Raw genomic sequence first — 16,163 nt, 5'->3', positions numbered from 1 at the left:
TCTCTCTCTCTCCCCCTCTCTCTCTAATTCTCAGCTGTGTCTCAGTGTTCAGCTCAGCCTGTGCCCAGAGGATGTTGAACATGTGTTCAGGGTGGGGGTTGGGGGACTGCTGACTTCATAGGTGGCATGCTTACTTCCCACACACGGATAGGTTAGAGGAGGATAGCCACTGTGCACATTTTTGGACACAACAACAACAGCAGCAGCAGCAGCAGCATCTAAACTGGCAGCTGCTTTTTTTTTTCTTTTGATAATATCTACTTGGCCTCTTTTCTTGTTTTTTTTAGATCCTTGAGCAGTCTTTAGATGAGATTAATTGTCACACTGCATTTAAAATCTGTGTAGTAGTGAAGTAAAAGAGAGCAGAAGGAAGTGATTTCTAAATAAATAGCCCTGCAGGATCAGCAGAGGGCTAAAAAACAAACCAAAAAAACAATCCCTATGCAGCAAAAATAGTGTTTTTCTTATCCAGTTTAACACTATTTATTCTTTCTAGACAGAAAAGAGACGCATCATCTACATAATACGACAGGAGCAGATGGAAAATAGAAGATATGGGAGGCTAGGAAGGGAAAAAATGGACAAACACACACACAGAGAGAGAGATAGAGAGAGAAAGAGGGAGAGAGAGAGAGAGGGAGGAAAAGGAAAGACACAGAGAAGGAGAGGGAGGAGGGAGAATAGAGAAAGCAGCAAGACAGAAAGAAAAGAAAAAAGGAGGGAGGAGAGAAAGAAAGAGAGAGAGAGAAAGAGAGAGAGAGAGAGAACAGAAAGCCTTGGAATATTTATAGAAAGCTGGAGACTGATGTAAAGAAATAAGCTCCTCTATTTCTGTGCTGTGACACTTGGTCGCATCTCGGATGATACGCTGTCAGGCAAAGTCATATCAAAGGGATCCTATGGTGCCTCTGCAGCGAGGATGCACATTAACTGCAGCAGCACGCAGGGAAGAGATACACATCTTTATTTATTTTTAATTCCAGCATCAAACACTCAGGAAAAAATAAACATATTCATCACCATCACCATCATCATCATCATCATCATCTTCCGCTTCAATCGTTAAAAGTGATCTGCTGTTGAATGTTCCCACTTAATTAATCAAGGGAATGATGGCCTTGTGACAATCATAAGACAGAGAGTCACACAAGCACTGAGGTTAATCAGGAAGGAGAAGGAAGATGGGGAGGGGATTTTTGGGAAATGTGAGAGTGGCTTTGGTTTTATTTATAGTCTTGTTGTTTCTCCTGGGAGGTGATGTGTGTGTGTGTGTTGTCCAATTTAGAAATCGGATGCTGCAAGCTGAAGGGAAAAACCAGCAAAAGCCAAAATGGATTTTCATGAGTGAGACATATGATTTATGTTTTGTGCAATTTTTTTTTTTTTTTTTTTAAACGTGCATGTATATGAGTGTGTGTGGAGACCAGGATACCTCTGGGTTTATGCTGTGACCTAGATTAGGCCTTGATGCTCTCAAGCCTGGCAGGCTCATGGTGTGTGTGTGGGTGTGTGTGTATGTGTGTGTGTATGTGTGTGTCATCCATATAGAGTAAAGGCATGTGTGTCTATATGCAGAAGAGAGAGAGAGAGAGAGAGAGAGAGGAAGACAGCAGCAGCAGAGGAAGGAGAAAGTGTGTGTGTGTGTGTGTGTGTGAAAGAAAGAAAGAGAGAGTTGTATGTACGAGATGAAACTGCACAGCTGCGTCGCTTGTGTGACTAAGAGCCTCAGCTGGATGACATACAAAGACTTATCCAAAGAAGCACACACACACACACACACACACACTGATGAAAAATTGCACCGCTGCTGCCTCAAAGCGCAACCTTACATAACTGAAAATGCAGAAAAATGAAAAATTACACAACATGTTGAAAGGATAGTAAATTCAAGCGGTGACACCAAATACCAATCCTCACCGGAAGATTTTTTTTTTATTTTTATGAATCGTGCTCATAACTCTAGTTGGAGTGCAAAGCTTAACAGATTAGCACCCACTCTCTGAATCTAGATTAGTTGGTTATTAACTCTGAAATCAGTCATTTCCTCTCTTTTTTTTTAGTGCTTCTATACTTTTACTAGCTTTTTTTTTTTTTAAACTTTGTACCGCATCCATATCCATATATAGAGCCGCAGTTATAATTACCCAATGACTCAAATCCATATATCCTCACTGCATGAATGTGCTGCCATTCAATGCATTATACTGGCCTTATGTAAGGAATGAGAGGAATCATCTCGCCCCAGTTCATTTATGACCTGTCCTCTGGCCAGATTCTGCTGAACATGTAATGAAATGGTTAATCCTGAACATCGTGAGCGTACACTGTGTATGAAATTGATAAGAAAATATATTTAACTACATGGGTACACGGCCAAACTGGATGTTTTCTAGAGGAAATGTGATTTTAAAAATAGCTGTTTCACTCTCTATCTCTCTCTCTCTCTCTCTCTCACACACACACACACACACACACACACACACACACACACACACACACACACACACACACACACACACACACACACACACACACACACACACACACACACACACACACACACACACACACAGATGGTGACTCTCCCACAGAGTTATGCATGGCGAAGCTGATGGTGGAAAATGATGGGAAAAGACTCATCAGCACAGACTCATCAGTAAACACAAGTGTCTCATTTGCTCCAAACAGGAAATGACACACACACACACACACATATGACAAAAAAAACAAAAAAAAAAAAGTTCAAAAGTGCCGCCTCAGACTTCACTCTCGGGGACGATCATCTTGGGGATTTATTGTTCAAGTCACAGAATAAATTGGGGGGGGGGGGGACGTTAGATTGTACCCCTGGTGTCAGTCAGATTAGCAGCAGGTGTGTCACAGTACGGAGGATGTGGAAATATTTCCTTCAGTTCATGTCGAGTCTCCTCATGAAAATAAAACCAGGACGAAGATATTTAATTTATAAATCATTTATTGAATAAAATATTTCTATTGAAAAAAGTCTGAATGCAGTTTATGATCATTAAATATAACTCAAAAACATTATTAAACAGCTTATAAACCCATTAATGCTATTATTAGAACATTTCTTATACTGTAAACAATTAAAGGAGCATTACACTGTTAGACAACAACCTTTGGATCATTCACATACTGACATGGTCTCTCTCTCTCTCTCTCTCTCTCTCTCTCTCTCCTTAAAACCAAACATACAAAAGCAAACATTAACAAGTCAGACTACTACTGCTCGTCTCTGTTTAGGACTGAAAATCAGAGTTGTTATATCAACTATATCCAATTTGGGATTAACAATAAACAGCTGAGTTCCTGCTCTTTCTTTATTTAGTTTGTTTAGTTTACTCTCCACAAACTCCAGCCATAATTCATTATGTCTGCCAAACACTTCACTTTGTTCTCATCCTCGCTTGTTATAGTGAAATATTGTTTGTATGTATGAACAATAAAGTAAAACTCCTTCTGTTATTAGTAACATTTTAACTACATTTCTATTTAAAATACTAGTATACTAGAGCTCTTTCTGCTTAAGACTTGTAGCTTCATATTGAGTAGCTTTAGATTAGCAAGATATCATGTATGTGACCATTGTGAGCATATTTATGTCTTTCACAGTGTTTTTATTTAAGTCTGCTGGTAACAGAATTCATTTTTTCACACTTTAATGTGACATTACTATAAATTTCTAGTAGTAAATCTGCCATTGTCACTGTAAACTGTACACATGCAGTGTTATAATGGAAAACTTGGCTTAGCAACGGTAACTAAGGTGGTTGAGCTTTGGCACAATCTGTTTTTATGATAATTAAAGTGACATCACAATTAATTGATGCATTTTCATTTGTGGCGTCGCTGGTCTTGGATCAGTGTTCACATATGAATCCTGCCCTTTTCATTTTAAATTTACTTTGTTATCAATCAACTCACAGAGTTAGCGTTACTTAACGGACTACATGACTGATAAAGTCTGTTAGTGACAGTAGGTACTTTAAAGGTTATGAGCTAGAAATGAGAAACCTGCTTTTTCACACTTCTTTGTGGAACTACTTTAAATTTCAAGTAGTAAATCTGCCTTTGTTCCAGTAAACTGCTCACATGACAGACTTAACAATGGTCAGGAGATCAGGCACGGCCAATCCTCAAGATAATTAACGTGACATCACTAATAACCAAAGTAATTGTGTTTACGGCTGGTTTTCAGATCAGTGTTCACATATGAATCTTGCGCTGCTCTTTCCAGTACTCAGCGATCCCCTGAGACAGCGCCAGCTCTGCCAGACCCCTGCACTGATGGGGGGTGAACCCAACCAGCGCGGTGCTCTTCGTGCTAACGCCGTGCCTCCCTGCCAGCTCCGACACCCTCGCCGTGATGAGAGAAGCTGGAGCGTGATAGTACGGCTGACCACCGATGCTAAAAGCTGGCCACGGTTGACCCGGAGTCATGTGACTAGGTGGAGTCCCCTGCACGCTTTCCACATTACAGGCGATTTCCACGGCGCCCTCGTGTGGCAGAGCTAGCACCTGCACCCCCGGCAGGCCACCCGGGGTCGACTCCCTGATGGCTGCGGCGATGCTGCGTCCCATGGCGATATCCTGGGTGTCGATGGTGACGTTGCAGTTCATCACGTACGGACTGGCCCCAACACCTGCAGGAAATGAGCCAATCAGAGCTGGAAGGATACTTCTGCATTGTTAGACCTAAAGCCCGACTGATATAGCTGTTCGCTGACATTATCGGCCGATATTGACCTCTAACAGAAATATCAGCATCAGCGTATATGTTGTCCGATATGTACTGATATTTTTCTTTAACCCTTACATACTATTCAGGATCAAATTTTACCCATTTTTACATTAAAGAGCTGTAAAATAACCCAATACACATTTCCTCTTAGGTAGATTTTGACTAATGTGACCCTTAATACACACAAATAGAAATAAAATGCATCACTTTTGTTGATTCTTGTGCAGCTGATGTGCAAATTTGACTTTTATAGTTATAGTATAGACTTTTATAACAAAATTTATTCCATATGTTCCTCTTCTTTGATAAAAACCTGGCGCCTACATTACCCACAATGCAATCTGAACGCTGATAGTAATATGAAATTAAATATTTTACACACTGAAGTCTGTTTACTGTGAGTACTGCAGCATATGAATAAGAAGTAGTATAAAGCCTTTTGAGTGACATACATACATTTCCTCAATTATGTAATTTGGACTAGAGTAAGAGTCAAGTTTGAGTAAAGTTTAAAAAAAAATGCTTTTGACTACAAAAACAAAACATGTTGACATTTATTGTGATTTCATTTACACTTTAAGACAGACTTGAAAAAATCTGCACGTATTCCTTCAAGGTGAGATAGTTTTAAAATGAGTCACGTTGGATTTTTCCATTTAAAAGGTCAAATAAGAGGAGAGTCTGTGATCACACTGTAAAAAACATGTAAACACCTGCACTGTTTAAACCTTCCTTACAAAGCTCCAACATTTCCCTACAGGAACATGTCTGGCATATAAGGTCATCGGACTCAACTCTCCCTTCCTTCACAAGACATTTACAGCTCCCAGGAGAGAGTCTGACCCCTCTCACCTCCGCCAGCGCCTCTTCCAAAAACTCCCCTCTCACTCAGACAAAAATATCCCCCCCTTAGAGCCAAGACCACCCGCCTCCTCCGCAGCCGCTTTAACACGGACGGTCAAAAGACTAAACATGCCAACTTCACTTCACCTCATCTCATTCACATTCAGGCTGTGCACACTGTGTCTTTACCTGACCTGCACTGTGTAGACATGCATAGTTGATTTCTTTAGTGCTGTGCAAAGGTTTTAGGCACTTATCCATAATGTAACACTAGAGAGAGGAGTCTGATTGGTACCGAGTTAATCCTGCAGCATGATAATGAGCCTAAAGATACAGCCAGAGTCATAAAGAAGTATCTTCATCTATAAGAAGAACGAGAGTCCTGCAGCATGGTTTGACTGCCACAGAGTCCAGATCTCAACATCATGGAGTCAAGTCTGGGATTAACATGAAGAGACAGAAGCAGCTACAGTACAACACCAAAAACCATAGAAGAAGAAGAACTGATGCAACTTCTACAAGATTGAGGAACAAAAACCAACCTGCTGACTACCTAAAAAACTGCTGCTGCTGTTTACTGCACTTTTAATTAAGTTAATTAGGAATATAAAAAATATTCATGGCCTTATTTTTTGACCGTATCCTCACATTAATGCTTAAACATGAAGAGACAGAAGCAGCTACAACGCCAAAAACCACAGAAGAAGAAGAACTGTGGCAACTTCTCCAAGACAGAGGAACAAAAACCAACCTGCTGACTACTGCTGCTGCTGTTAACTACACTTTTAATTAAGTTAATTAGGAAAATAAAAAACTATTCATGGCCTTATTTTCTGACAGTATCCTCACATTAATGCTTCAATCTGCGTCTAGAGGGCACGACAAGTTTTTCATTAACACTTAAAAGTCCATTTCCTCTGTTTTACGTGCGTCACTACAGTCGTGTCTCGAGCTTTAGACTGAGCACTCGATGCTGCTGCTAATGCTAATGTCTAGACACGGGGAATGGTAAATGGTAAATGGACTGTACTTATACAACGCTTTGCTAGTCATTACGACCACTCAAAGCACTTTTACACTACAAGTCATTCAGCCCTTCACACACATTCACACACTGATGGCAGGAGCTACCAACGCTGGGAGCCAACCTGCTCATCAGAGGGAAACTAGCCATTCATTCTCATTTATACACCGTTGGCATAGCAACAGGAGCAATTTTGGGGTTAAGTGTCTTCTTGGCCCAAGGACACATCGACGTGTGGACTGGAGGAACCGGGAATCGAACAAACTTTTTGCACAGTACTGTACACTCACCGGCCACTTCATTAGGAACACCTGTGCAATCCAATGCAATCCAATACAACGACTCTGGTGGGTTTTTTTGTCCACCCCATTAACTTACATAAGGGGGGGGGGGGGCAAAATATTAGGAACACTTTGCAATATAATGCACCTCAGTACAGCAGCATCACCCATTATGAGCTCAATAATGAACATTAAATAGAATATATAGACCGTATGAGCTTCTTTAGGGTATAATTGTATTAAATTGAATTAGACTGCACAGTTGTTCCTTATGAAGAGGTCAGTAAGTGTTTATATCTTGTTATAACACACACATATCATTTCACACTCAAACTTATATTTATGTTAACATTAGAATTTATACTTCTATTTATGGGTCAATGACGTGATGTAACTCAGTGTCCTTTGGTGTAACCAGTAATTTCTTTTCTTAAAAATCTGATTATATAGAGGAAAATAAATGTGATCTAAAGTGTGGAATAAATATAATACACTTTTACTGTAGCAATGCAACACTATGGTTTTTTTAACAAGTTTTACATCATTTGTCACACATTTATTTAGAAGAAATTGTTGTTTTTAGGATATGTCCTGCTTAATATCAACAAAATTAATTAAAATTCAAATGTAGAACTACTCCAATTTTTTTTCTTTTCATTTGATGATTTTAAAATGAAGTAATTATTTGTAAAAGTCCACTTAAATACACTGCAGGTGGACAAAATATTTAATATTTAATATTTTTGTGGTTACACCATTTGACATTTTCAGGAGAATTCAGTTTTACTTTTGGTTAAAAAATGGTGCAAACGTACATTTTAACAAACCTGATGCTGCTTTTAAAACTATTTTAGATATTTTTGAATTGTTCATTTCACCAACTGACCCTTATATTCAGTTTTTTTTTGGAAGCATGCACAGCCCTCGTCCTTTTCTTCCTCTGTTATGTTTGTGTTTGTTGTTTAATTTCCATCTTTATTGCACATTTCTGTTGACATTTAGATCTCATTAAATCCCTTCGACTTTCTCCTTGGAGAATAAATGGGATTCTGGCTGTGAGTTAAATGTCAGCCTTCTCTTCCTGCCGGCTCCGTCTCACCTGTGAGGCCGAATCGTTTCTGCGGCAGAGGCCCCACGTCGGGCCTGATCTCCTGCAAGTCCTCCGTCTTCTTGAACCAGCCCATCTCCTTCCTCCTCTGCGCGAGCCCCCTCTGACGTGGCGAGTCTGCCCATCCGAACAGGAAGACGCTGGTGCCTCGGACCCGCTCTGTGAGTCCCTGAGCCACAGCTGAACAACACGGGCACGTTAGATAAACCAGCAAATGGAGCAAATGTCATCACATGGGCACAATATTAGCAGACACGAGCGCAACGAGAGCGTGACAGACAAAACACACCTGAGGGGACGCAGATCAGACATAAAGGAAAATACGAACACATGGACTGCTTATTACACGCATGCATAAATACAACGCTCGTTAGCAGAGTTTGCCAATTATGAGTCTACAAACAGAGCGCGCGCAGATGAGAGCCACATGCCGAACCCACTGCTCATTATTAGCGAGCCAGCTGGGGAACGTGTGAAACTAATCAACAGCACGAGAAGGGAAAGATAATGTCTAATCATCGGCCTCCAGACGCATTCCTGCAGACGCTGACGATGAGCTCAGTGTGGAAGGAGTCTGAGGAGCATCTTAATATATTTAACCTTCCTGTCGTCCTCCCGGGTCAAATTGACCCCGTCTGTTTTGACTGTTCCTTCTTTCCTTCCTTCCTTCTTTCCTTTCCTTTGTCCCTTCCTTCTGTCCTTTTTCCTTTCCTTTCCTTTCCTTTCGTCCTTCCTTCCTTCCTTCTTTCCTCCCTCCCTCCTCCCTTCCTTCCTCCCTCCTTTCCTTCCTTCCTTCCTTCCTTCACTTCATTCTCTTAACCCTCCTGTTGTCCTCCCGGGTCAAATTGACCCCATATCTTTTGACTGTTCCTTCCTTCCTCCCTCTTTCTTTAAAGAGGAAGGAGGGAAGGAAGGAGGGAAGGAAAGAGCGGAGGAAGGAAGGAAGGAGGGAAGGAAAGGAAGAAGGGAGAAAGAAGGAAGGAAAGGAGGGAGGAAGGAAGGAAGGAAGGAAAGGAAGAAGGGAGAAAGAAGGAAGGAAAGGAGGGAGGAAGGAAGGAAGGAAGGAAAGGAGGAAGAAGGGAGGAAAGGACGGAGGGAGGAAAGGAAAGAAGGAAAGGGAGGAAGGAAAGGAATGAAGGGAGGAAGGACAGGAAGGAAAGGGAGGAAGGAAGGAAAGAAGGAAGGGAGGAAAGAAGGAATAGTCAAAAAAGATGGGGTCAATTTGACCCGGGAGGACGACACGAAGGTTAAAGAAAATAGTCTGACCTATTGATAATGAAAAGTGATTGCAGCCTTACAGCACTCCTGTGATGAAATAACACTACGTTCTCACAGGTTTTGTGTGTGAAGCTTGATAGAAACACAACTTAACAACTTAACAACACATTAGCTCAATATAAACTCCACAGGATGGAGGAAGGAGCACCTGGAATAGTTTAGAGCAGAGGTGTCAAACTCATTTTCATTCAAGGGCCACATACAGATCAATTTGATCTCATGTGGGCCGGATCATTAAAAAGATGGAAGGAAGGAAGGAAGGAAATAAGAAGGGAAGGAAGGAAAGACAGACAAAAGGAAAGATGGAAGAAAGGTAGGAAGGACAGACAGAAGGAAGGAAGGAAAGAAGAAAGGACAGATGGAAGAAACAGAGGAAGGAAGGAGGGAACGGACAAACGAACAAAGAAAGGAAAACAGGAAGGTAGGAAGGAAAGATGGCAGGAAGGACAGAAGGAAAGAAGGAAGGACAGATGGAAGAAACGGAGGAAGAAAGGTAGGAAGGACAGATGGCAGGAAGGACAGAAGGAAGGAAGGAAGAAAGGTAGGAAGGACAGAAGGAAGGAAGGAAGGAAGGAAGGAAGAACAGAAGGAAGAAAGGTAGGAAGGACAGATGGCAGGAAGGACAGAAGGAAGGAAGGAAGGAAGGAAGAACAGAAGGAAGAAAGGACAGATGGAAAGAAGGAAGGACAGATGGAAGAAACGGAGGAAGGAAGAAAGGAACGAAGAAAGGATAAAAGGAAGGTAGGGAGGAAGGACAGATGGAAGGAAGGACAGAAGGAAGGAAGGAAAAGAACACAGAAAGGAAAGTGGGCCGGATTGCATCCCTCGACGGGCCAGTTCTGGCCCACGGGCCACATGTTTGACACCCCTGCTTTAGAACAATAAAATGATGAAATAATAACAATAATGGAGTAAACCGGAGCTTTTGTTGGCTGGATGAGAGATAAAGGCAGGTTTGAATAACTGTGGTATCATAATGCATTTTGCGGCTGCCTGGTGCAAAACCAAAAATTATAATTCAGAGTCACAACATCTAAAACACTTTCCTGTCTGTGAGCCCGATGCCCTCCATCATCCTGCCCGCAAACTATAAACATTCATTTAGTTTGAGCCGCAGAGAGTCAGAACACGCTCGTCTCTGTCAGGTGCTGCACAGAATATCAAACTACCACCGTGACCTGATGAATATAGAAACATACATATATACACACACACACACACACACACACACACACACACACACACACACACACACACACACACACACACACACACAGAATCTCACCTCGAGCCTCTTCAGCACAGTCCTCCACTCCCACCTCCTCCCCGAGGGGGTAGATGGGTACGAGGTCGACAGCACCCATACACGGGTGAACCCCGGTGTGAGTGCGCATGTCGAACAGCCCGCAGGCCTTCTCGCATGCAGACAGCACCGCCTCCCCTGCGACACATCACACAATACATCACACATACTGTCAGAGCTCAAGCCTGCCGAGCCGTGGAGGGAAATCACACTTTTAAAAGTAAGGGTTTTTTTTTTATATGTGTGTGTGTGTGTGTGTGTGTGTGTGTGTGTGTGTGTGTGTGTGTGTGTGTGTGTGTGTGTGTTTATTCAGAAGAAATAGTGACGCAATTCTGGAAAAACTGGAGCTGGAGATGATATAAAGAGAAAATTTGGGGTTATTTTGTAGATTTTAAACTGATTTCTACACATTATATTGACATATTGTCTTATAATTTTATACATCTAACATGGTGAGTTACATTAATGCTCCTTTTCTTCCTTCTTCCTCCCTCCCTTCCTCCCTCCCTCCCTCCCTCCCTCCTGTCCTTCCTTCCTTCCTTCCTCCTTTCCTTCCTTCCTTTCTTCCTTCCTGCCGTCTGTACTTCCTCCATCCCCCTTTCTTCCCTCCTTCTGTCCTTCCCTCCTTCCTTTCCTTTCCTTTCCTCCCTCCCTCCTTTCCTTTCCTTCCTCCCTTCCTTCCTCCCTCCCTTCCTTCCTCCCTTCTTTCTTTCTTTCTTTCTTCCCTCCTTCTGTCCTTCCCTCCTCCCTTCCTTCCTTCGTCCCTCCTTTCTTTCTTTCTTTATTTATTTCTTTCTTCGTCCCTCCTTTCCTCCCTCCCTCCCTCCCTCCCATCCTTCCTCCTTTCCTTCCTTCCTTCCTTCCTTCCTCCCTCCTTTCCTTCCTTCTTCCTCCATTCCTTCCTTGACTCGAGGACAACAGGAGGGTTAAACTTGTAGCAGCTTTTTTCATTTAGAATATATTTTACGTTTTATTGTAAATTTCTCTTTTACATCATTTATGATTATTTGCGTTTTGTGTTATTCATCACAACACTGAAGCAAATTCCTTATATGTGCAAAACCTACTAAACCTGATTTCTCTGTCTTTAAGTCTACGACAGCATCTCTGAACTTTTTTTGTGTTTGGAGTAAGCGTTCAATAAGATAAACTTTTCTCTATGATCTTTGAAAAAAAAAAAAAATCTTTCTTCCTGGAAGTTTTTGTGTTTAAATCCCTGTCAAAGCTTATTAAAGGATTTCTTCCCTCTCGGAGGATCAGACAGCACAGAGAGGACACAGAAACTCAAATCTCTGCTGCAGTAAGTATCTGACTCTATTGTTCCCTCAGGAGAAGAGAAGAGAAAAGTCTATTTTATTTATACAGAAATCACAGCAGAGGTTATCTTAGGGCAGATTTCACATACAGCAGATCTACACTACACTTCCTCATGAGAAGCAAACCATGAAAATGAATAAATAAAACTTTAATATCAGCATATAATAATAAATAAATGACTTACTGATGGAGTCGATGGTGGACACGATGGTGATGACAGAGCGGTTGTAGTCGTGGTCGTTGAAGATGTTGAGCACTGTGGTTTCCTCTCGTCGGACACCTGAAGCGTGACGATCATGAACAGAGGAAACATGAATAAATCTAAATAATGTTTTTAGATGTAGAGATGCTAAAACCCAGAGGAACCATGTCTGTATTATTTTATTTTCCGGTCCACATATATAAATGAATTTCTTATCCATATATATAAACATACACAAAGAGACAGATACTAAAATAGAGCAGCTTAAAACAGCACAATAATCCAATTTAAAGGTTTGTTTTATCCGCAGACTGAAGATAAAGATGCAGGCTGAAGCTGCAGATTGTAATGACGACACTTTTAAAACATTTAGGTTTAATCTTACAAAGTAATTTCAAATACACATAATAAATATCCTGTCCCTGCCTGTCTTTAATGTGTTATGTTACTAACGTTGGTTTAAACTTACTACTTACTGTTTAATCTGTTTTCTGATGTATTTATAATGAATTCATCCATGAAACAGGGATGAAATAGAAAGAAATTGGTTTAGAAAGTCAGATTTATTCTTGTTCTTGGTTTATTTCTTTGATAAATGCCAAAAATAAGAGAAAAAAGATGCAAAATCCAATCAAATCTTCAAATATACATAACAGTCTGAAGCTCCTGTTTCTTTAACCCTCCTGTTGTCCTCGAGTCAAGGAAGGAAGGGAGGAAGGAAAGGAAGGACGGAGGAAGGAAGGGAGGAAAGGAAAGAAGGAAGGAAGGACGGAGGGAGAAAGGAAAAGAGGAAAGAAAGGAAGGAAGGAGGGAAGGAAAGAAGGAGGGAGGGAGGAAGGAAGGAGGGAGGAAGGAACGAAAGAGGGAGGGAGGAAGGAAGGAAGGAGGGAGGGAGGAAGGACAGAATAAAGGAGTGAAAGAGAGAAGGAGGAAGGAACGAGTGAGGGTGGGAGGAAGGAAGGAAGGAGGGAGGGAGGAAGGACGTAAGCAAGGAGCGAAAGAGAGAAGGAGGAAGGAACGAATGAACGAACGAAAGAGAGAAGGAAGGAAGGAAGGAAGGAACCGTCAAAACTGACGGGGTCAATTTGTCCCGGGAGGACGACACAAAGGTTAATTATCCTGCTTCATTGATGTATTTCTCATCATGAGATGATTATTTAGTAAAATCTGCAGTCTGAAACCTCCCTCTGCAGCTCTCTGACATTTAAGAGCATTGTTTGACTCTAATTATCCACAGACTCATCTGAAAATTAAGGTTTGACATCCTAAATATAGATAATAGGAAACATGAGCATGAGGACTCCAGAGCTGCTGAAACAGATGTAACTGATTACAAGCATCTTTGCTGCAGAGCCTCTCACACTGTGTCTCCTCTCTTACTGCAGTATAACATCATAACTTGCCTGCAGAGTCATATAAAGCAGCTTTGGCGACCGTCTCCACCAGATCTTTCCTGCGAGCTTCAGAAACATTGAGCAGACAGGCCACCAGTCGTCTTCCCAGAGAGGTGGAGGCCATTCTGCAACAGAGAGAAGAAGACTGGCGGGTTTAAAATGTGAAATGCATTAACAAGACCTCACAATTATAACCATGATAATGAATTTGTAAAACCAATTGGATGAATATTAACGTTAAAGGAGCCGTATGAGTTGTTAAAAGCTCCACCAAATAGTGATTTTTCCCTCTAAACTTCTCACATGGTTTCATTTCAATAAATGTTCAAATGATCCAATATTTCAGCAAAAATCAAGAGAGAAGAAGTCAAAAACTGAAAACACGTTTGTGTATCAGAACATTGTTTTTTCTTCTTTCCTCTCCCATTAATCTTCTCACCAGCCCTCATATTTATCTGCTGACCCTTTGGAGGGGCCCCACCCCTAGGTTGGGAACCACTGGACTAAACTAGCTAACTGTATATAAAGTAGTATAAACTAGCTAACTGTATATAAAGTAGTGTAAACTAGCTAACTGTATATAAAGTAGTATAAACTAGCTAACTGTATATAAAGTAGTATAAACTAGCTAACTGTATATAAAGTAGAGTAAACTAGCTAACTATATATAAAGTAGTATAAACTAGCTAACTGTATATAAAGTTGTATAAACTAGCTAACTGTATATAAAGTAGTGTAAACTAGCTAACTGTATATAAAGTAGTATAAACTAGCTAACTGTATATAAAGTAGTATAAACTAGCTAACTGTATATAAAGTAGTATAAACTAGCTAACTGTATATAAAGTAGAGTAAACTAGCTAACTATATATAAAGTAGTATAAACTAGCTAACTGTATATAAAGTTGTATAAACTAGCTAACTGTATATAAAGTAGTATAAACTAGCTAACTGTATATAAAGTAGTATAAACTAGCTAACTGTATATAAAGTAATATAAACTAGCTAACTGTATATAAAGTAGTGTAAACTAGCTAACTGTATATAAAGTTGTATAAACTAGCTAACTATATATAAAGTAGTGTAAACTAGCTAACTGTATATAAAGTAATATAAACTAGTTAACTGTATATAAAGTAGTGTAAACTAGCTAACTGTATATAAAGTAGTATAAACTAGCTCCACCTCCAGCAGCTACAACAGTAACATGCTGCTCTAACACTGATGCTTCACTATTAATAATCTAATGATGTCATATATAATAATATATCACTACTTTTACTGTAATACTGCATACTACATCACTCATAATACTGCAGTACTTTTACTGTAATACTGCATACTACATAATACTGCAGAATTTTCATACAGGACTTTTACTTGTAATGGAGTATTTTTACTTTGCTGTATTGGAAGTTTTACTTCAGTAAATGATCTGAATACTTATTACTGAGTGATTTACTTACTGACTAATAACATACTAACAATAAAATGTAGCCTACAGACAGTTTCTACTTAAACAACACCACAGGTACAAGTAACAAAGTACATGCTTTTGTTTTGAAAAATATAACATTCAGTGTACCCAAAGAAAAACTCCTGAAATGATCCAAAGGACATGACAAAACCTCCAGTGAATGAACCACATGGTGCAAACTGTGAAGCAGTCTGAGTCTAGATTACCTTTCAGTAGGTGAGAGGTGTCTCCTCACTGCACGTCTACTCTGAATCAGTTTATAGTTTATGCAGCCTGTATGTGAAGTCTTACAGCAGGGTTGAGTGTTGCTCCATATCAGTTCTGGCTGTCTGCACAGTTACAGATCAGTGTCAAAGTCCAACCTGGAGTTAACTAACAGCATTTATCTGTGTGGCATGCAAGTCAAAAGTAGTACAGCTGCAGTATCAGTCCATTAAGTGCAGCATACTTGCGTTATATTGAATGAACTTTCAGTATTAACATGTGCAGTGTATTATCTGGTGTTAGTGATTTCTAAGAGTCACTGACATTGTCATTAACTGCTTTTAAACATGCACCAAAATGCATGAAACTAGAGTTTAGCATTATGTGGCTAAATAGCTGGAAGTTCATGTCAAGATGATTCACCCCTCTGCTCCAAACCAAGAAGTATCTTCGTCTGTTTGACCGAAGTGTCTTAAAGGATTAAAGATCTAAAATATTCTGGTTCATCATTGCAAAATTTACACTTGTTTTTCAGTATCTAAAAAGTAGAAGGAATATAGATTATTTTGGATATATATACTGTTTATGTGTTTTTGATGTGCATGTCATGTATTGTTGGTAATACAGAATGTAGCCACAGCTAATCACAACCTATACAAATATTGTCCTCTAGGAATCATTTTCAATTTCCCATGTAATGTATCATGTATGTATTTACTGCAGTTAGCCTTCAACTGTTTACGTTTGCTTTTTTTTAACTTTATAATTTTTATTTTGTTTATTGAAACAATAATGGAAAACACATTCAGGCAAACACCACATCACTCATACAGTCTATACAGTCCAAATATTAATTACATATATGAGAAAAGAAGGAATGTGACATAATAAATTACATATAAAGATAATAAAACATAATCAAATTAAAATAAAAAATAAAATACAATTTTACTAGCTTGAGTGATTTTAA

At 40.0% G+C, this 16,163-nt stretch overlaps 1 protein-coding gene across 1 annotated transcript; it reads right to left on the bottom strand.

Moving 5' to 3' along the window:
- Window positions 1-2,914: 2,914 nt before the first annotated feature.
- Window positions 2,915-15,628, bottom strand: ftcdnl1 (formiminotransferase cyclodeaminase N-terminal like 1). Its single transcript, XM_053328714.1, has 6 exons — window positions 15,196-15,628; window positions 13,522-13,637; window positions 12,101-12,196; window positions 10,582-10,737; window positions 8,010-8,198; window positions 2,915-4,664 (listed from the first exon to the last, which is right to left on the bottom strand). Exons 2-6 carry the CDS (start codon window positions 13,634-13,636, stop codon window positions 4,228-4,230), a joined length of 993 nt encoding a protein of 330 aa, XP_053184689.1. The 5' UTR covers window position 13,637; window positions 15,196-15,628; the 3' UTR covers window positions 2,915-4,227.
- Window positions 15,629-16,163: the final 535 nt, after the last annotated feature.

This window comes from Scomber japonicus, chromosome 11, assembly GCF_027409825.1.
Source record: "Scomber japonicus isolate fScoJap1 chromosome 11, fScoJap1.pri, whole genome shotgun sequence".
Taxonomy (NCBI): domain Eukaryota; kingdom Metazoa; phylum Chordata; class Actinopteri; order Scombriformes; family Scombridae; genus Scomber; species Scomber japonicus.
The sequence above is the reverse complement of the archived record's forward strand: the minus strand, read 5'-3'. Positions and strand labels throughout refer to the sequence as shown.

Coding starts and splice junctions, on each gene's coding strand:
- ftcdnl1 (XM_053328714.1), bottom strand. CDS start 13,636: ATGGCCTCCACCTCTCTGGGAAGACGACTGGTGGCCTGTCTGCTCAAT. Junction 12,197..13,521: donor TGCTTTATATGACTCTGCAG/GCAAGTTATGAT, acceptor GTCACGCTTCAG/GTGTCCGACGAGAGGAAACC. Junction 8,199..10,581: donor CTGTGCTGAAGAGGCTCGAG/GTGAGATTCTGT, acceptor CGTGTTGTTCAG/CTGTGGCTCAGGGACTCACA.